This window comes from Rhodamnia argentea, chromosome 11 (genome assembly GCF_020921035.1).
Source record: "Rhodamnia argentea isolate NSW1041297 chromosome 11, ASM2092103v1, whole genome shotgun sequence".
In the NCBI taxonomy this organism is placed as follows: domain Eukaryota; kingdom Viridiplantae; phylum Streptophyta; class Magnoliopsida; order Myrtales; family Myrtaceae; genus Rhodamnia; species Rhodamnia argentea.
Window position 1 is genome coordinate 753,891 of NC_063160.1, and position 21,810 is coordinate 775,700.

Consider the following 21,810-nt stretch of genomic DNA (forward strand, 5'->3'; position numbering starts at 1 on the left):
TCTTCATTAGGGTACCCTGATAGTGTCACTTCACAAGGAACTTCAAAAATATTGCTTTCAAATGCTCCTGTTTTTTGCTCTCTTTGGTGCGGTTAGCCTTTATGACCATTTTGGACTCCATGGGCAAGAAAAGGAAGAGAGGCTTGCCTCATGTAAATATCAACTGTCATAATCTCATAAAAGAACTATCAAGATTACATGAAGGTATCTATTTATGCTTGTTAATTGTAGGAACATTATGTTTTATCGGAACAGGGTGGATCGAGGGCACGTAGGTATGACCCGACCCGTATCCAGGAACTTGTCATGTACTTGTTGGTTCTCTTCTCCATTTTTATAGTCTGAATCAAACTATCCATTAGAAAAGTTGCGGCATGGAGGAGTCATTTTGTAAATGAGGACATTGGATGGTTTCAAAGTCACTCTTGCCAGCCAAAAAAAAAAAAAAATTCTGTACACATCTAGTCACTTGCAAAAGCCATACTGTTTTTGTTGGGTGTTCGAGGGCCATGCTAAGTTTACTCCATCTTCCCGGTCCCTGACTGGAATATTTCATCACGTAAACAGCAATTATGAAAGGCAAAGGGAAAGTTTTCGATGGTGTATCGCCGAATAAAGGTGCAAGGGAATTTTTATTCCAAAACCAAACTGTTTCCGCTGATTTCAGATACAGAAGCGTCAAGCGGGTGCATAAAGATCTCTCTGCCCATTAATTAGTTCTCCTTGAGCAGATCATAGAATACTTCTGGCTTTCCGCACTCAGATATGCACAGGGCCTAGAGCAAAGTAAGTTCATGTTATGTTAGTGAACCCTCATGACAGATTTTCTTGCATAGTACTGTGTAATAATAAGTTATTGCCTATCAGAACCCTGGGAGAATGAATTCCTCAAATAGAAAATTTTGTGTCATGAATTTTGGCTGACTAGGCCAAACAGAAGAGGGAAGAGGATCACCTGCATGGCATGCGCTACATGGATCAATGTCGGCTCAGACCACGGCCTTCCGATAAACTGAAGGCCAATTGGCAACCCCAATTTGTCATATCCAACCTATAGATCCACGAAAAGCATTATCGGATTAGCTGAATTTTCAGTACCTCAGCTTGAAACAACAATAAATTTATGAGGTGCTAAGAAGTATGTGCTCGTACCGGGATCGTAATGGTAGGCAATCCTAGAAAATTTCCTGCTATTGAATAACGCACAAGTGCAGCTGAAACAATGAGGTTGCTCAGTTTAGTACATCACAACAATTGGAAAACCAACACTAGGTCAGTCTTCTGTACCTCCATTTATGTAATCGAGTTCACCAGTTTCGCGAGCATCATCGAAGATCTCATATGCAGTTACCCTGTCAAATTTGAGTATCCTTTGTCATTTTTGTTCTTTATTGTTTTATAACAAAGAAGACATAACTCAATTGGGAATAATTACCCTATTGTTGGTGACACAATGACATCTGCTTTAGCAAATATCTTCCTGTGAAATTGCAGCTGCCGGTTCCTGCAGATATATGAGCAAGCCAGTTAGATGACTAATAAGACCAAACAAAAATAGATAGAAGATCTGTTCATTTTCACTGCTACAACCTTAAGGTCTTTAGTGAACATAGAGGGAACCAACAATGGCTGGGGCTTTACCTAATTCTCTGGGCCTTAATATACTCCTGGCTGCTGAAGGAACCATATACGCCGAGTGCCACCCTAGCATCCCATCCTAACTCTGCGACATCCCTAACTCATCGAAGTTGTCATGTCAGAATCTATAGTTGCTCAAATGGATTCTCTTACTTAGGAGCAGACGTTACTGCTTGATCAGGAGACATACAGTTTCTCTAGATATGGACTGAGTGCTGTGTGGCACTCGGACGCGATTGTTGTGTAATGTGCTAGTCGCATCACTTCTATCTCCGGTATAGTCACCTCCAGAGTCTTAAAAGGAAAAAAAAAACAATTTGCCGAGTTAGCAAGGAATCACCCACTATTCTTCAACTGATGATGACAACTATCAGGTGTAGTCTCTCAATTTTTGCACTTGTGGCATGAAAACATGAATCATTCTGTTATGGTTCGAGAACAAAGGAGGCATGACATAAATTATGAATCGGAACAAAGAGTAGGAATTTTTCAAGTACCTCCCAACCATACTGTTTGTGAAGCTGGTCCAATGCATGTGAACAACATTTCTTGATTTCATCACGGCAATCATCGAACCACTAATCGGATTAATTAGTGGTTCATAAAAGGACAAAAGCAGTTAGACAATGATATTCCGGATAGTCATCTAATACCATTAACTGAATCAGTATATTAAGCTCACAAGGCGCATGTGACAGTAAGAGAGAGGAGAAAACAGTGACCAACCTTTCTGTACTTTGCCAATCTGATGCCGGAAATAGGCGTAGTGGGCTTCAATAAGGGATAGTATTCTTTTGGCTACTCATACGGAAAAGCAAAGATTGCAAGTCAGATGGAGTTGTGAAATCTTTGTCGACAATGCAGTCCACAAGGACAGAAGATGCATTCTTTAGAAAGATAGAAAAATGAGAGGCATTGAATATGGCAGAATGAAAACGAGAGAGACAAGGGACCAGAATGAAAATTCTTCAAAACAGAGTTGTTGCAATTCTTCAAATCTTTGCCTACTCCATATTATGCTGAACAGAAATTATTGCTGGTATTGCTATCAATCTGGGACATTACCGATGGGAGGGTCGGACTATGAGGAACAGGTTGGCCACTTATTGCTGCATAACTGGAAAAGCAAACCAATGGGCAATTGCATTAATAGAAAGACAAAGATTCCTCCAAGTATGACGACGAACAAAAACCAAGGCCAGAGACTTCTAAAAGTATACCACTTACGTGATGAAAGCGTCCTCGATTGTTCCGGCAAGTATACCAACCATCCCAACTGTCCAATTCAGAGGAAGAACGCTGCAAAATGAAACAAGAACCAGAACACTGACGTTGAGAACTGCTCAAGAGACTAACACGTTGAGGCTCGACACAATTGGGAATAAAGTACAGACGAACTGGTTTTTACCCCTCATGTGGCACACGTCCGAAAGTCGGCTTTAAACCAACCACGCCACAAAGAGCTGCAGGCATCCGCACGGATCCTGAAGAAACATTGCAAAAGACTTGGGTTTATTAGAAAAACTACCAGAGTAAAAGAATTATCTAGTCAAATAGTTGAGGATGATCTTGACTTGGTCACATGCTCTTTGTCTAATACACGAAGATTTTCTGTGTGATGCCTGACTTTTTATGTTGATGTTTATCAGCTGAACTCTTTCGTCCAGTCAAAACTTTCCTTCTTGGTTGGATTTCCGGTTTTGCAATGTCATTCACATGCCAAAAGAAAATGACATCAGAGAATCATGAGCTCACCTCCCCCGTCAACGCCAAGAGCAACAGGACACAATCCTGCAGAAACCACAGCAGCAGATCCACTCGAAGAACCTCCGGCGATCCTTTTGCTATCATATGGATTCCTAGCAGTTCTACAGAGTATGAAAATGCAGAGTGATGTCAAAGGTCCTTTTGAAGCTATAACATCTGCCAATAATGATTTCCTGAAGCAACCATGCATTGCTCAAGAGAAACAAGAGCATGGCACACATAAATCAATAGGCATTTCTTCCTGGAGAAGAACTATCAGAGAGCTATAGCTGCCGGGAGACAATGTTGGAGGCAATTTAGTTCCATCTCCGTATGTGCATTTTTCGTTAGATTTCAGAGGAAAGGAGGATGAGCAGGTAAAAGGTTCTCCTACCCATAATGAGGATTTATCCCACTTGTTCCAGCGCCGAGCTCGTGCATATTTGTTTTACCGACAAGTATAGCTCCGCAAGACCTGAGGCGCATAACGCAGCATGCGTCCCCCTGACAAGTTCTGAACTTGTGCAACCACTTCGTACCGCCTGTGACAACCAATCCATAGGTCTGAGAAAGCACTCAGCACGGAGAATTAGAGACCTCTGATAGAACGTGATCTTTACTCTGTATGACCTGTGGTAGGGTATGGAGAGCAATCTATCTCATCCTTGACGGCGACCGGTACTCCATCCAATGCAGAAATTGGCTCTCCTGGTAAAGAAGATACAGGTTGCGACAAATAGTTGGAGAGGAATACTTGGCTAGATCAACAATGTCACAGCAAGCATATTTCAGAGGCAAGAAGCTCAATCAGACTATTTCGAAAGTTAAGATACAATACGTACTAATTTGTAGGCTTGCACACTTGTAACGCTCTGATTCAAGGTTAAAGGTTATCTATACCATTTGGCAAACAAAGCTACCTCTTTCATAACGGAGGGTCGACTCTTTAGCTTGCCTCAGAATATCTTCGGAGTCGCAGTTGATGAAGAAGGCCATTGGCAACGGTCGAGTGGAAGATTCTTTGACAGCAGCTATAAATCTCTGTGCCACCTGCCAAACATATGAGAGATTAGATTCAATAATTTCAAAGGTGGGTGCGTGTCCAGACAGTAGAAAGAAGCAAAATTTTAGTTTTGACTTGTTTTGCTTGTGCAATCTAGCCGAAAGTCTTAGGCCTTGGTCACTCATGCATTGTTTTAACATGCAAGGCAGAGAGGAAAAAACCAGAAACATATTGTATACGGGGTTCCACGATGGACAATATCCACGTGTTCTCGTCTATCGGCATGCTCCGTCACTGATAAAAGAAATTCAGCCGGTTATATATAAGCTGATCGAATGATTTACCTTGAGAGGAGTTAGCACTCCTGAGCTATAGGCTCTCGAGTAGTCCATTATAGTCCATCGGCGGAAAGAAGGCTTCATGCTATCTACTAATTTTTCAACCGGCGGAGCTATTGCATTCACTGCTTTCTGAACCTTTTCCGGCACGGACAGATTAGGATCTATCTCAATCACTTCTTGCTCGTTCAGTTCTGCAAAGACAAGTCACCTGGAACAGTCACAGCTTCTTCTTGTTGCAGCTCTTTTGAGGCATGATTAGAAATGTAAGAACACTCAAAATAACTTGGATTCATATCACAGCTATCAATATCAACAATCCCTTAACTTTTTAACAGGAATCTGTCTACATGAGCTCAGTGAGAGCAAGTACATATCGAGTGATGGAGGGATACCGAGTCTAATTTATCGACACGCTAAGTGACGCCACAGACTCTTACCGAGCATTCTAAATTGCTCGCTTGTTCGAATCTGTACCTGTACTCTGCGAATTGATTAACATACGAAGTTTCTAACTCGGTCTTCGGATACCCACTTGCTTGACGTTACTGTAAACTCAAATTAGTCTGATGATTAGGTGCAAAGATCATACCTTCAAATGGGTGCAAGGGAACAAAGACTGGGGGTTCCTCTATCTCTGCATTTGAAACAAGCTGCAAATTTCGAAAAAATCACAACTTTGTAACCTTAGTGCAAGATATGATTTACAACTCCCAAATCATTATGAAATCATATGGTAATAACATCAATTTTTTCGAATGCATGAGATCTGGATAGAAGAATAAAGTCAAATTGTGCAAAAAAAAAAAAAATAGAAAATTATGTTTGCCTCTTCTTTTTAGTAATTCAGCCGGAAGAAGTTCAAGCTGAGCATAAACAAATTGCAGAAAAATCCCAGTCACCGTACCTGATTATTTTCACATTTCCTCAATATTGGCAGGTCATTTTTTTTATTTTTTATAATTGCTACATTGGTCTGTAAATGAGATTGCATTTTCCCATCCCTCGACATTTTCGTTGATTTTTCATGCTATAGACGGCTTGCGCAAAAATTCCTAGGGATCTTTTCGACACGCACGCACGAAATAGTTTCCAAAATCGAAACTTTGTGGCATTTGATAAAAGACCCAAATACTTCTTCAATTTATGTTTTACGCAGCCTGTATATAGTTTTGTTTCAATTATGACCCTTTAAATTTTTAATTTTTTTAATTAAAAAAAACCCGAACTTCAACAGCGAGACTCATTACACCTTTTAGAACGCCGTCGCTACTGCTGAGACAATTAATGAAGTTGTGTAGCTGGAGATGACCGTGGAGCACGCTAATGGAATACTCATTGCCACGTATCTCGATTTATTTTATTTTATTTTATTTTTTCTAATTGCACTATATTCCGAAGAATTAATGTGGGTCGAGCCCCACATGACCAGCATTAAATTAACATGGGCCTACATAGAAACATGTAGGTAATTGGCAACTCAATTATAATCCTTGGTTGGTAGCACAGTGAATTTCGAGCATTAATATGACAATTTCTTAAAATTTATTAACTCTCTGCAAATTTTCAAATGCTCTAATGGTTTGTTTCATAGGTCCAAGGTACAATATTCCCAAAGTTGTCAGGATTCAGGACAAGGAGATTTTTTTTTGCACAACGGAATTTAATATTAGACCCCCATATGAAAACTCAACTGGCCATGTGTAACTTTTTCCAGCATATATACTACTTATGGCCGGACCAAAATAATTGTTCCATAAAGTTTGAGGAACCACACACATTGCAGCCATTGCATGCAGTGGTTCAGTCGAAACCTAGGAATGCAACCTCTTCTCCAATCTCCAATTTCAGTGTCGCAAATTTGATCGGCTACCAGAAGAGGAGATCGCGCGTGTAAAACTCGGATTCGTGTTCAAGAAGGCCGTTTGAACAGGCAACGCTTTAGGTAGGTGACACGGTATAACCGAAGAAAGTTCGGGACATCGCCCATTTGGGATAGTGCGAAAGGTCGGAGACGAAGTTGATGTGATTCTTTCTTGGGAAAAAGAGTGTCCCCCTTAATACTTGAAGTGGAATGGATGAAGGTAGTGGTTAGCGAGGGTTTGCATCTGTTTCTATGGAAAGATTCCGATGGCCAAAAACGATGAAAAGGAAGAGGAAAGGGGGCAAGTACCTTGTGAATGAGATTGTTTTTCTTGAGGAAGAATAACAGCACCGGTCCGAATATCCTAGACTCCAAGAACCAGACGAAGATCTTCACCAGGAGTCCGGCCATGCGAGGAGCTTAAAGTGATGAAGCAGAAACAAGGCTAAGTATGGCAGCATGGTAAGAACATACACACGTATAAAGCCAACTTTCGGACAAGATTCTCTCTTTTTTCTTCCATTTTTTGTGCTCTTCATCAGGTCTCCTGCTCTCATAATGGAAGAGAGATGATGGAGATGATGATGATGATGAAGAAGAAACGAACCTTTGACATTGGCTTGGAGATAGAATTCATCACTGTGAGGGCCAAGATCAACTTTCTCCACCGCCTTGTAAACCACTCCCTTGTCTCTAAACAACCCCATTCTCTCTCTCTCTCTCTCTAGTCTCTATGAATTTGCAGAAGGAGAAGAGAGGATGCACAAGGTCAGAGAGAGTGAGTGTGTTTGTGTGGGTGAAGTTCACAAGAAAAGGGTCCTGAAACAACCGAAAGGCTGGGTCCTTTATAGTACAAGAGTTAGGCGGAGAAGGCAAGAACGCCATCATGAACGAATACCCACGAAACAATCGAACAAGAAGAACCAAAATTTCACGATAAAAGTAAGTGGTGGAGGTGTTTGGTAGGGTTATGGTATACGTTAGCTTCTATAGCTCAAGAATAGTACAAAAGTTGACGTTTCTTCCAAGAGGCTCACAGATTTCTTGAGCTTTCAGACCATCTCTTTGGGCAGCTAAGGGCTTGAGAGGGACGGAGGCTTTTCCTGACGGCTCTATCACCGTCACCACGAAGGCATTGCTGCTTAGGGATGGATAGTTGGAGGAGAGAAGCTTTAGGGTCCGTTTTCATCAAATTAAATGAATTCACCTATCCCGAAAGAAACCCTTCAATGACCATTACCTGCTGCTCAAACTAATCACACGTGATCAAACCCTAAGACAGCCCTTTAATGCTTCTTACTTCCGTTCTTTATGCACCGATATTAGCCCTCGCAACATTCCTCGCCAACAACCGTGAGGGTCACGGTTAAGGCTATGGCCGCGATCCATATTCATAGCACTAACTCAGTTTCCATAGCACTTGGTTGTTCCACATGAGAAGATCAGTTTGCTAGGAAGCTGAAAGCAACTTCCCGTTCCGGTAACTCCTCAAAAGACAATGTGTCGAGCTTCATGAAAGCCGTAGCATTTTGTGTCATTTACCAAGAAAGAAGAAGTTTTATAGCATTCTATGTTCATTAAAGTTGTGATCTAGGAGTGTCTATGAGTCTAATATATCCATTGTTTCCCTCGCGAAATATGATTTGGCTTGGCCTACCGAAACTCGTCGGAGAGAGAGAGAAATATTCGATTGGACAATTTCTTTTGGTCTAAACATAAACGAGCGTGGAAAAAGCGCCCATTTACGCATTTATGTTCTATATAGAACTAGAGGATTCGGCATGAGCATGGTGATGGAAAAGGTGGAGTTGCGCATTTAAGTGTCTAGATGATGAACATTGCCAACTTTGTCAAAGATGGAGAGGGGGAGTCAGATAAAGTTCACTGGCGTTTGCTTGTTCGATAGAGAGTAGGTATGATAACACCACAAGACCCACAATGCATGAGCTCGACGTCATAATGCTAATTTAATTTGTCCCTAACTTTGATTTTTATTTTCCTTTTTGTTATTAACGAATAACTCGGAGCACTTGTATGAGTTGTTATGCGCAACTAAGAGTATAGAAATCGGAATATTCTTTTGTAAAATGAGAGCTCTAGATAAGTGAGTACATATACATGTACATAATCGTAAAGTATGCTTCTCTTTGCATAATGTGGTCGAACCACACAACAAGAAAGTCATATCAATTTGAACCAAAGGGTACCATTGATATTAGGAACAAATCAGGAAAAGTATCCAAAAAATCCTACATCTATTGCACCGATACATATTCAGTCCTAAATCTTTCAATTTGACCAATTTATTCCTAAAACTTTCACATTGGTACAAATTGAGTCCATATGTAGGCTAAAAATTTGTGACATGGATGTCAACCGTACTACATGACACAACCGGCGCCGATGTGGATATTTTTAATAATTTTTTTGAAGTTTTTTTTTTCCCACCAACACAAACCATGGATGATGATGGCTAGTCTCACCCGAGCCAAGGTCGGCCTCTGCACCTTGCCTAGGCGAGGGCAACCCTCACTCGGGAGAGGCCATTCTCGCCTGCCATGGCCTGTATCGGTGGTCGGCACAATCCATGGAAGAAAAAGAAGAGAAAAAATTACTAAAAACCTTAAAAAACATATTTAATAATTAAATAATTATCCACATCAGTGTCAGTCATACCATAAAAGATGGTCAGCATCCACATCAGTAATTTCCGGCCTAAATAAGTCGGATGAACTCAATTTGTACCAATGTAAAAATACTTAGGACTGAATTGGGCTAATTAAAATGTTTATAACTGAATTGGTACCAATACAATATGATTAGAAATGTTTACTACTTTTTCCGGAACATATCACCACTAATTCCAAAATGGGGTCAATGATGGAATAGTTGGAGACGCATACAAGAGTGACTTTGTCGATGATTGTCTTTTGTTATGCCCAATTGAATTGCCAATCTCTCGCTGCAATTGCCTCCTCAACGGGGTGGATCGCTTGTCTTCAAGCATTCCAGTTTGTGCCCGATCGCATTGCCACTTATGCCAGTCCCGACACGACCTAACTTTTTTGGCCTCTTAGGAAGACAAACTTTAGAATATAATTTCATAAGCTATATGTACCCGGCGGATCGATCGACATGAAGGACACCGACTCAATTATCTCGTGCAACATATGAGATGATTTCGACAAATTTCTTTAAATTCATGCATGTATTCTAAAATAGTCGGAAATATGCCTCAAGTACAACTTTTTGGAATTGAGCTAGATTCTTTGAGAATTGCCTAGGCCATGGATAAGTAGAGCATAACTTGCTTCTAATGGCAAATTTTACTATTTTTTGCAAGTGGAGAGGGCTAAGCACTATTGTGGAAGCTGATGTTGCACTCTTCAAACGTGAATTTTACTCTTATCGGGATATATTGAGTGCAGACGTGAGTAGTGTGAAAAAAAAAGTTCCTACATTGGATACCTAGAGCTAAAAAAACCAATTGATAATACCTAGTTAATTCACAACTCAATGGCTTAAACTCTCGAGTCGATCCAACTAAGTATATAATCAATTCAAGTTGTGAGCTCTCGATAGGATGTCCTCGTTATAGAGGTGTTAGGCTTCTGCAGTGCTTCCCCAGTACGATATAGCTTGAACTCATTGGTTTTCGAAAATGTATAGTTAAATTGGTAAGCAGTCTGAAATTTACGTACTAAATTGTTGTGTGCCCCGTCACGAGATATCATTAGACTCGGCTCGTGGGTCTCATTGCTCGTCGGTCTTTTGGGAAGGAAACGGGAGGAGTCATGGCCAATAACTTAGCCTCAATGAACGTAAGACTCATTCCTCCCTAAAATAACAAAAGGAGTTGTCTCTTTTCCTCCTTGCTCAAATGGTGATGAAAAAGTGTGCTTCCACTTCATCCCATCGCAACACTTCTTCGTGAAATTTGAGAGAGTTTGATTTATCAAACGCAGCTAAAGCATCGGCGAATTATTATGTCAGCTGACTTCAATTTTTTGGGGCCAAGTCTATTGTCCATGCACGAGGCATTAATGCACATTGTTGCGCCCACCCTTGTTTCGAGAAATGTCCCCTTCAAGATGAGGACTAATTGCTACCCTCACTTCATTTTCATTCACAGCAAATTTGGCCCATCATTCTTCGCTTTTTTTTTTTCGTAATTTTTTGTTTATCTTTTACATAGAGAGAAGAACATCAAGAGTGCCAAAAGTTGCGTACGACACTCACTTTAATACTAAAAAAAATTTGTTTTGGATCACTTAGTCTTTAAATATTTTTTAAAAGATAACTTAAATTTCAAGTCTGATCTGCTTGATCGGAAATCTGATGTGGCCTTTTTTTTTTTATTAGAATCTGAAGCCGATGTGGCTCGCCGCAGGTCCAATCAGCATGTAAAGCTTAAAAGGACATCATTTATTATATTTCTCCAGTCTTTTTTTTCCTTTTCTTTTTCCTTTTTTTTCTAACTTCTTCCTATAGCTAGTTGTCGGTCCGACGATTGACTAGAGGAAGAAGGTAAAAACAAATAAAAGAAAAAAAGATAAAGAGAAAGGCTACGTATTAACTGACATGTCACTTACAAAAAAGGAAAAAAAAATTAAATTTTGATGTCATTTAAAAAATTTTAATTGCAAATGCCACGTATTTTTTGGCCAGAATTTCTCGTCGAAGGCACTTAAGTAAGCCGACGAAAACTTTTGGCACTAAAATGGGGGCGCCGTACACAACTTTTGACACTTCTAATATCCTTCTCCCTTTTATATACATATAATGTATATACTTTTTAAGTTCATTTAATGGGTGAACCTCAGTGGAAGAAGAAGAGCAATCAAAAGGAAACAAGTTAAACCATGATATAAACAATAAAGGATGTCGGACATGAATTCCTAGACATCTTACTAGTCAGTCTAGTCTTACAAGACTCTGAATGAACCCTCATAAGAAACCAAGCAAGCACAGACTACCAGAAATTTCAAAATCTTGTGGAAACCCTAGTTGATCAAGTAAGGGATTTCTTCCAAGACCATCTCAATACTCACTGACAATAGAAAAGGGTCAGAATGACTGACCATTAAACTTGCACGGTGCTCCCATTCGTCTGATTTAAGCCCAAGTCAAAACAAAGAATGAGGGAGGTTTGGTGGGAGAGTCCTGATTTAAGTTTCCTCAATCAGTAGAACAGGAATTTAACAACGGTTCCAAATATTTTATGTTGGAGAAAGGAGGTGTGGGTTTTCTGAGTTTGGTGCACCAACAAGCAAATCTAATCTGATTTAACTTCATCTAAGGGGAATTCATTACTTAGCTAACACAAATGCAGCAAAAGACAAAAGCTTGAGATGTGTCTGGATATACAAAGGGGTTCCATTTTGTGATTGTGACATGTTTAGCATAGGATAGTCCGCTTCCTGGTAGCATGTGTGTTGCCAGGGCTCAACTAGGTCGTGAGGAAGTAGAAGAACATCTCTATGATCGTGTTACCCCGTGGAAAGGATCAAATGACTAGTTTAGTCAAGAAAAAATAACACAAATGATTTCCGACCTTTAGCCCAATGCGCAATGTCATCCTGAACTTTTAATTTGTTTAATGTAATATACAATGTCGTTCTCACACTTTTAATTTGTTCAATGTTGTCCTTAAACTTTGATCCAATGTACTATATCGTCTCTAAACTTTTAATTTGTGCAATGTAATCGATGAACTTTGATCTAATGTGCTATGTCGTCCCTAAACTTTTAATTTGTATAATGTGGTCCCTAAACTTTGGTCTAATGTGCAATGTCGTATATATGTTTTTAATTTGTTCAATAAGGTCCAATATTCAATACCATCTATACATTTTTAATTTATTCAATGTGGTCCTTAAACTTTGGTCCAATATGTAATGTTGTCCCTAAATTTTTAATTTCTTCAATGTGGTTCCTCATCCAATGTTCAATGGTGGTCCTTGAATTTTCTTTTTTTAAATATTTTCAATAGTTCAAGATCATATTGAATAAATTAAAATTTTTAGGGACAAAATTGTACAATGGGCCAAGGTTCACAAACCACATTGCACAAATTAAAATTTCAAGGATGAGATTGTACATATATTGGACTAAAGATCATATTGAATAAATTAAAAGTTTTAGGGACAAAATTGCACGATATGCTATGACCTCTTTAGTCGACAAGTAAACTTGACATGTTAGCGATAGGTCACTAAGCTTTACAATTACGATAGACTTCCCTCTCGAACAATTATTTGAAGTTATTCCATAATGTATAAATCCAATCGAAAAGCTTAAATAAGTAGATAAAAAAGAAAATGCAACGTATAGAATGCGCAACATTAAGATGTTGAGACTGACAGTGACAGTAGCCAATTCAGTTCTAAACCTTTTAATTGTGTCAATTTAATTATAAATTTTTTAACATTTGCCAATTTAATCCTTTCGATCGGTTTTGATCGGACATGGTTGACGTGGACATTAGCCGGCCTGCGAGCAATGGTCGGGGCTAACGTGGACTTTTTTGTATTTGCTTTAACTTTGTCTAAATTTTTCTCTCTTTTTTCCTTTCTTTTCTCCCCTCTTCTTTTTGCCGGTGGCCAGGGGTCACTCTACATTGAGCAATTGAATACAATCGGCTTGCTTAGATGTCCAATTAACCACTTAAATTAATATCGTATGTCAATTTTATTCTACTTTAGTATTGATACTTCGTAGAAACTCGAAACATATAAACAAAGGAAGACGCGCAAATGGATTAAAAAAGAGTGCAAGAAGTCGAACTCGAAACTTAAATACCGTCTTCGAGTCGAGTCACAAGAATCAAATACGACGGGAAGTTGAGATCTCCAGTCTCATCATCGATTCAATCATCTTCACAAACCCTTTTTCTTCCCTTCAACAACTGTCTTGGTCAAACCCTACCAAATCAATCAAATCAATCGCAGCTCTAATGGACAACCAAAGCCATTCATCACAGGCAGACGAGGAGCCTTTGAAGTTGATTTGGTTTGTTTTAGATGCAAACCCACCTGCACAAACACGTAAGCTTTTCGATCCACATCCTCCTCCAACTACTCTTCTTAATTTGTTAACTGCCCTCGTTTGCCCTCCCGACATGGGGCAGACATTGAGTTTGATGTGGGCTGGGTGCCCCATGTCTTAGGACACTTTGAGTTCGCCTCTCCCCTCATACACATCATGTCAGGCAAAAATTGTCCAAGAAATTCTAGATTTATTGCATTTTTATCAATTGAGTCATAAACATTTTCACTTTTTACCAATTGGGTCCATCCGATCATTTTTTATTAGAAATTGCTAGCGTGGACGCCGACCGTCCTACATGGCATGACCGATGCTGATGTATAATATTCTAATATTTTTCCAAATTTTTAGAAAAAAGAAAGGAAAAAATTAATAAACAATTCGCAAAATATTATTTGAAATTGTCCACGTCGGTGTTGGGTTCTCCAGATAAGACGGTCTGCGTCCACATTAGCAATTTTCAGCCAAAATTTGGCCGGATTGACTCAATAGACAATGTATCAAAAGTTTTAGGATTGGAATGGCAAAATTGCAATAGCTTTATGAATTTTTGGACAATTTTCCCGTCAAGCTGACTTCCACTGTTCCGCTGCATGATCTTTTGGTGCCACATGATGCCATGGATTTTGGAACTAGGCAAGATTAACACCAATCAGCAAAAGGTTTCATTTTGGCTACCAAATTGGGTTGCTGATAGGGTGAGTCCAATCGAATCAATTGGAGGAATATTGGGCCAACGATGTGGGACCAAAACTATTTATAACAAAAATGATACAAGGAGAAGAAAGGAACCAGAATGTCTGGTTCCTGTCGAGGAAAGACAAGGCTGCACAACGGGAGGAATCCCTTCATCGTCCTGTCCGAATCTCGACGAAGATACCAAGGTTCGATCACAATCCATTTGGCTGTGTCTGAAGGACATGTAGAGAGAAATTTCTGCTTTTCGTCTTTCTACTAATCAAAGTCTTCATATTTTGATTATTTATTTGTTCAAGTCCTTCCACTTTCACAGATGCTCTAATCATACCCCTCCCCACATCAAATATGACCAAAATCAGCTGATCTGGCCAGAGGACGATGCCGAAATATGATTATTGTTAAATATGCATATGCCCACATGAACATCGGGGCAAAATTTAGTCAACGTAGGCAAGTTAGAGAATCCAAAATTTTATCCACGTCACTCGTGACTCGGCTAGACAAACTAAAAGTACCAAGACCTTGAGTAAGAAAGGTGAGAAAATACACATTATTTTTTCCGACATCTCATAATTCTGCATCCTCAATCACCAACATGCAAGTTGATAGTGGACAGTCACATTAACTCAGAGACCATTGAGATTAAATTGTGCGAGGGATAAAATTTTTTTTTATTGTTACCAAGCAGTCACATCCGAACAAAGCCCTTTGCTTACATAAACAGACAAATCACAAGTATCGCTTAAAACTTACAACCACGAATACATCATGGCACGCTCTATTGAACTGAACTTAGCCTCATGTCCTTCCACTTAAAGCAAGAAATGAGTATATTGCGCCAGACGCTATTACATAGGTTGAACTTTTTTGCATGCGCTTCGGCCGAGTGCTCTATACGTTTATGATCAGTAATAACATAAAAATGGACATACATTGACAAAAATAATCAAGAGAGAATTCACTGTCCATTGACTTCTGGATGGAACTCAAGAATAAGGGTGTGAAGCCTTCCACTGCCTACGAACCATAAGCTAACAACTGAATACCGTTTTTTGGAGAAAGGAAGTAGCTTGAAGACGACAGTTTGGTCAGTGCACCCGGTGGTTGATGTTACATCACTTGGTGTAGAGAACATCCTCCCATGGGTGGCGGTAGAGAGGCTGTTTCAATCTCTTCTGGTCGAAGGTGTGCCTGAGATTGAAGCAAGATTCTCGGTTAGATTAAGCCCTATGACACAATATAAAGATACTAACAAATGAAACAGAAGCACATTCGAGATACAAAAACTCTTTATCTCTCTCTCTCTCTCTCTACAATCCGAAAGCTATTGGATAGTCAGTGCCTGAGCAAGAGAATTCAACACCATTTGATAGTAAAAGGCCATGAAGCTTGGTTTAATTGTCTTTAAAAATGGACGGGAGTAAATCAGGAATCAAAATGATGCAGCAATAAGCACTAGTAATAGTAATAGATCGCAAATATAAAGAATAGGGTCATTAAACATGCGGAGGACTCCTTACCAAAAAAAAAAACATGCGGAGGACAGAGATAACTGCCCTGTGTGTCTAACTTACTACTTTACCTTCATCCTTTTCATCAAATATGTCCTTCCTCGATTGGTTCAAGAGGTTTCAATCATGTCATGGATGCCGACAAAATTATAAAGGATATGCTCAATGCAGACCCATTGTACAGGACACACCTAGACAAGCATATGAAATATAGGCCAGAACAGAATTATTTAAAATAGTAATCCTGCTTACCCAATTAAACCAATGGAACGTGCCAGCACAAACAGCCCGTTCAAATATCCAATCTCAACAATCTCGTCAATCTCTTGCTTGGTGAACATTCCACTTCCAGCAAGGAGATCTAAAAAGAGGGTCCCGATAGCACCATCTACATTAAGGACCAAATTGTTTGCCTTAGAGAGGGTGTAAGTTTCAACTTGGACAGCATACTCCATGTACTTCACTGAAGGGAAATTTGTTCGTGCAAAAAGTTGGAGCAGCTCAACTCTCTTATCTCTGTTGTCTCCTCTCTTGATCCTTTTTGATAAAGAAGCAACAACTTCCAATTACTAGTTGCTTAAAGGGAGAAATTCATGACATTTATATTGAAAATTAGAGGCATTGCATACCTATGTCCAATTCCGGGCACACGGATTCCTTTCTTTTTCATCGACTCAACGAACTCATAAGGAGTGAGACCCTGAAGAGACATACTATGTAATCATCACATGTATACAACTACCAAAGCACTCACGAAGGCTACATGTTCTAAGGCGCCTTAATCCATCTGAACTATCTTACCCTGTCATAAGCATCCTTGAAGTATCTGGCGGCATCATCAACAGCTCCACCAAAACGAGGACCAATTGTGAGCAAACCTATTTCAGGAGCTCATCATTTACTGCTCAGTAAAAGCAGCTATTACGAACCTATTGCAATCGGAAAAATAATGGCAATAATGCTCACCCGACACGAGGCAGGAAACAAGGTCTTTCCCAGCTCTTGCCGTAACTATGGTGTTGTGGGCCCCAGAGACACAGGGACCATGGTCAGCACACAACATGACGCATATCTGCCCATAGCCAGATGCATTAGTCAAAAGGATGGAGCGTTTATATGCCTCACAAATTATTAGTCATTCATCAAGTTGCAGTTGAAAAATGCACAAGCTAAACAAAAAGAGAAAACAGAATTTCTGATAATCTCAGGACAACATCAACACCTTGACAAGTTGGGTATTTTTCTAATACATTCATGGATAAGGAAACTTGCCTCAATGAACTTTGTGCAATATCGAGGAAGACTGCGCTTAAACCACAAGAGAGAGATGACATCACCCACGCCTAATCCCTGTTCAACAATGGAAGACATAGGCACGCCAGCATAGCATGGCTCTTCACCTGCAAGTGCATAACAGATAAATATAGCGCAAGTGATTACTCATTTCTTGCTCCATTTAGCACCTAAAACACTTTGTTCAATTAGTAAATAGCGATGGTTCAACCTCTATCGTCGGAGATGGTGGAAATAACGTGCGTGGGAGCCCGAACCTTCCCGCTCTTAATTGCTGTGTTAAGGTCCTCAGGAATTTGAGGAGGTGTGGTTTCCTTAACTGGTGTGGTCTTCCCTTCCTCAACCTGAAAGAGGATCAGCAGTAAGCATCAAGGAAGCCAAGATCTATGTGGCCTGCTCTTAGTGCTCTAGCCTCGAGGAATTGTGTGAATGCAGCTGTCGTGGTTCGCAAAATCTATGGCAGTGACCTGACATTTACTGCATAATTTACAAGAAACAGCGGAACACTAACCAGCTTCTCAAATGTTTCCTTGATTGCAGTCTCAAAGGCTTCATATGATGTTGGAACAACGGCGCCAGCATCCCTTAGTGCTTGATTCTTTGCTTGCGCCGACTCCATCTCCCCCCCACTTTTTGCCCCCTGAGATGAAACAAAAAAAGTAAGAAAGATTGATCCAATTAAATTTACAGAATTAAGACAGGTCAGGAACCATGTAGTCGCTTACAGCATGACCAAACTGCACTTCAGACTTGAAGAGGCGCGCACAAGTTCCACTAACCCATGCCACTACTGGTTTAGTAACTTTACCCTGCTTTAAGGCTTCAACTAAGGAGTACTCATCTCTGCCACCAAGCTCCCCGAGTACAACAATCATCTTAACCTGACACAGATTGATGAACATATGAGGGAATGAACTCATGCAATGCTATGAATTGCTTAAACAGCATTATCGATGTGCTGAATATGCGAGTAAAAGCTGAACAAACTGGGTGCACAATCATTAGTGTGGTCTTGAAATAATAATCGCAGAACATGACATGTACTGCTCTATCATCCAAGGGAACTATAAAGCAAAAAACTCCTATGAAGCGAAATAAAAGACCATATACCTGGGGAATGTTGTTAAACCTCAAAACATGATCAGAGAGAGTGGAACCAGGGAAGACATCTCCTCCAATAGCAATACCTAGAGAAGGACAGAGATCGGTCAACTTTTGAATTAAAGACAATCCACTTGAGAGTACATTCGATGTAAGATAGAAGCAGATCTCCTCCAAACCTTCATAAATTCCATCGGTAACTCGGGCAATAGTGTTGTAAAGTTCATTAGACATGCCACCCTGGAAATAAAGAAGCAAACAATTGCTGAAAATTGCCAACAATCAATATAAGTATAAGTCAATTTACCCAATAAGTTTTGCACGAAAATTCATAGGATATGACATCACTTTGAGAATTTATTCATAAAGCAAATAATGTCCACATGTTGCTTCAAGATGACTGAAGTGTGATTATGAAGGAGAGTGCAAAAGGCATGACTACATACAGATTTAGAGACAAAACCAATAGATCCAGGTCTGTACAGCTTGCAATGAATGATGTTGTCGATTGTCCCGGCAGTGTCTCCAATTTTGAAAGCCCCAGCTTGAATGCCTCCAACAGTTGCAGGGCCAATAACAACCTGCAACACCACAAGAATAAGAAGCTGAGCCATTTAAACGTTTGCATCATTTGAAATGTAACACAAGATTGTCTCCAGATGCTTTCACATTCTAGGTGCGTGCTGCCTTCTCGCTCATAAGGTCCAACTGTTTTAGGCTTTTTCTCACCTTATTGTTTGCACGTGCATATCCAATTAGCTGTTTGGTATCTGACTCCGGAACACCTTCAGCTATTATGGCTACAACTCTAATAGTTGGCTGTTTTAGTGCAGCCATTGATGAAGCAGCAGCGCTAAAGGCACAACAAGGTGATAATGGTTAGACTCCACACAAGAATTCCAGCAAGCAGAGTTAAAGCTTAGATAATCAGCACCTACCTCCTATATGAAGCGAAGTTGATGAAAACATCAGCAGTAGGATGTGTTGCGCAGGCAGCTTCAACACTGCAAGAATGATAAGATATTTGTAAGGTGCACACTCGAGAAAATGCAGTCATCGTGTTCGGGCTAAAATGTATAATCAAATGCATTCTACGTGGATGTTAAACTAATCATTCTAAACCATTGTGATGGATTGGGAGGGTCCGCTTGATGGGCAGAAGCATGTGATCTTGTAGGCCAAAGGAAATGAAGTTCCACTTTTACCTTCCATTTTTGCAAAAGCTCAAGTAAAAAAGGCTTAGTATTAGCAGCAATTAGTAGTTCTGATTAGTAAGGTTATGTACTATTTCCAGAGAATCTACGTATGTTTTTCCATCATTTAATGCACAATCAAGTTACTATGGGAAAAAAAAAAGATCTTTGTTTCTTTCATTTGCTTCCTTTCATTTATATATATATATATATAAATGAAACCCTGTTCCAAGAGTTTTGGGTCCTATGAGGGAAAAGAGAGAAGGGGGCAAGAGAATGGCGTACGTCGAATGAACTGGGATGGCAATTTCCTCCTGGCCGAAAAACAGTTTCTGAAATCCTTCAGAACCAGGATTGATAATACCGGCTACTGATGGGGTTTCCCGGCCTATCAAAACAGGAAATCCGGAATAATATCAATAGCTGCTACATACAATGAATGTCCTGGAGAGCATCCTGAGAAAAAAATACATCTAGGAAAAAGCAGCTCGAGTTTTCCTACACACCGCAAAGGAAGTCAAAGTCGAGCATCCGCTGGATAGGCAGTTGCTTGTAATTGTAGAACAGAGCCTGAGTGGTGCTGGAGAAGAGTTGTCCAGTGGCCATGGCGTCGAATTAACAAGACCTGCGTGAATTGCAGGCGTCACTCTCTAGAATAACAAGCCACTGAAACGTCAAAATAAGATTTCGACAAGGACAGGCACTTCTCAAAATGGATTGAGTGTATAACATGACAAAAGAAGCAATCTATACTAAAAAGGCGTGTGGTTAACTTCCTCTTTTCGAAAGAGACGCGATTCCAAATCCTACACACAGCAGATTATCATTTACCAAAACAAGGTCGAGGTTGATCCAGAGATCACACGAGCGTTCTCAAAAGCAGAACTTAAACATTAGACTCATACTCACGACACCGGATCTTGAGACAAGTAGCGCGGCTAGGCAGAGAGAGCAACGCAGCAGGAAAAATCAACCCACGAATCCCACACCAAGAAAAGCAAGATCTTTCGCCGCTTAATATATACTAAACCAACCCGGGACATAAATCCGCGACTCCCGCCCGCAAAACGACAGGCGGAGAGCATCACGCCTCTCGGGAACATCGACGAATCAAGGACAAGAAACAATCGGACACGAAACAGAATACAGACGACAGGAACGCAATCCACGACAGATCTAACAAGCCGAAACGGGATCAAACACGAGTGCAGAAGATTCCAGGAAACGAGAGCTGGGCGCGCGAATCGTGACCTGAATACGCAGGGGACTCACTCGCCGAGAGAGCTCGAGCTCGAGAGAGAGACGGGAAGCGCGAACGAGTCTGCTGCTCTTCCAGTCCGGGAGGGAGGAATGGCAATGGAGGAGAGGGAGAGACGGGATTTAAATACCAGGAGGGAGAGAGAGGGAGGACGGAGACTCAGCAGCAGCAGCTAGAGCTAACTACCACTTAGAGAGAGAGAGAGAGAGAGAGATGCGTCACGCACGTGGCGCACGCGAGTTAGCCTACCACCACCACCCAGTTTACCCAATTTGGTTTTTCGGTAATTTCGTTGACTAGGAATGTCCTTTTATGTACTTTCACTTTGGCAATGAGGATTTAACACAATCTATATGCATAGGTAAAACCGTAAAAGTACCTTACACGATTTAGCAGTTGTAAAATTTGTGTCAATCCGGCACTCGAATCCTTGGACTTTCATTCCATGTGTCTGTCTGAGTCCTAAAACTTGTCGACATCCTTTTTGTTAGTCCTTCCATTATATTGGTCTAACTTTAATGGACGAAAGAGTCCAAGGTGATAATTTTTTTAATAGTCATTTTTCCATCCAAATAACTGTTAATAAGCTTACGAAGTGCATTCAAATTTCAAACCACCTCGTGCTAAAAAATAAATAAAAAAAAAGGAAGAAATGAATTGAAAATTCAAAATGAAAGGAGAGGAGGAGGGGATCGGAGGATGAGGGCAAGGACGAGGGTGGCAACATCGCCATTGATTGGAGCGAGCAACGAGGTGATGGGGAAGGTCAGGCGCTACTAATGAGCGAGGTCCCCCTTGTCCTAGCCCTTGCCTCCGCCTGCTCCAGCTGAGGGTGACAAGCCCTTGCCGGCGGTAAATGGTGAAAAAATTCGAACCTATCATATGGGAAATGAATAAGAGCGGGGCGTAGTTTCGGAAATTTGCCGATTCGCCTTCTAATATTTAATAGTGGAAATCCAACATCGGGTTTGGGGGTACAAACATGAGAAAGTCCAAAAGTGCCCATGAGGATAAGATTGTAATTTCATCCTCAAAGAAGGAATTGATTTTTTGCCGTAATTTGAGGTGATGCTATGGGTAAACCAGAGCAGTAGCCCATGCGACTCTTCATTAAATCAG

At 40.4% G+C, this 21,810-nt stretch overlaps 2 protein-coding genes and 1 long non-coding RNA gene across 8 annotated transcripts; 1 reads left to right on the plus strand and 2 right to left on the minus strand.

The window, feature by feature from the left end:
* Positions 1–160: 160 nt before the first annotated feature.
* Positions 161–15,821, minus strand: LOC115755942 (fatty acid amide hydrolase-like). Of its 5 annotated transcripts, none has more exons than XM_048272223.1 (21): positions 15,632–15,821; positions 7,197–7,316; positions 6,899–7,008; positions 5,318–5,378; positions 4,732–4,919; positions 4,305–4,434; positions 4,015–4,092; positions 3,779–3,926; positions 3,394–3,506; positions 3,047–3,122; positions 2,866–2,937; positions 2,704–2,755; positions 2,365–2,436; positions 2,136–2,216; positions 1,829–1,932; positions 1,642–1,734; positions 1,436–1,504; positions 1,288–1,352; positions 1,153–1,214; positions 956–1,051; positions 161–776 (listed from the first exon to the last, which is right to left on the minus strand). In XM_048272223.1, the coding sequence occupies exons 2-21, from the start codon at positions 7,294–7,296 to the stop codon at positions 714–716; spliced, it is 1,833 nt and encodes a 610-aa protein (XP_048128180.1). In that variant the 5' UTR covers positions 7,297–7,316; positions 15,632–15,821; the 3' UTR covers positions 161–713. The 5 variants fall into 5 exon arrangements, with proteins under 5 accessions (XP_048128180.1, XP_048128181.1, XP_030551427.1 ...); XM_048272224.1 differs by having other exon boundaries at positions 7,197–7,311; positions 15,630–15,821; XM_030695567.2 differs by having other exon boundaries at positions 7,197–7,315; positions 15,622–15,821.
* LOC125312782 lies at positions 14,833–15,515 on the plus strand. Its single transcript, XR_007196836.1, has 2 exons — positions 14,833–15,335; positions 15,398–15,515. It is a non-coding gene; the product is annotated as an uncharacterized LOC125312782 (long non-coding RNA).
* On the minus strand, positions 15,029–20,844 carry LOC115755943 (ATP-citrate synthase beta chain protein 1-like). 2 transcript variants are annotated; one of them, XM_030695570.2, is made up of 17 exons: positions 20,685–20,844; positions 19,940–20,058; positions 19,719–19,821; positions 19,179–19,244; positions 18,970–19,093; positions 18,687–18,821; positions 18,420–18,480; positions 18,250–18,326; positions 17,865–18,020; positions 17,651–17,779; positions 17,351–17,483; positions 17,119–17,246; positions 16,813–16,918; positions 16,648–16,724; positions 16,476–16,546; positions 16,099–16,383; positions 15,029–15,526 (listed from the first exon to the last, which is right to left on the minus strand). In XM_030695570.2, the coding sequence occupies exons 2-17, from the start codon at positions 20,037–20,039 to the stop codon at positions 15,451–15,453; spliced, it is 1,827 nt and encodes a 608-aa protein (XP_030551430.1). In that variant the 5' UTR covers positions 20,040–20,058; positions 20,685–20,844; the 3' UTR covers positions 15,029–15,450. The 2 variants fall into 2 exon arrangements, with proteins under 2 accessions (XP_030551430.1, XP_030551429.1); XM_030695569.2 differs by having other exon boundaries at positions 19,940–20,083; positions 20,685–20,778.
* Positions 20,845–21,810: the final 966 nt, after the last annotated feature.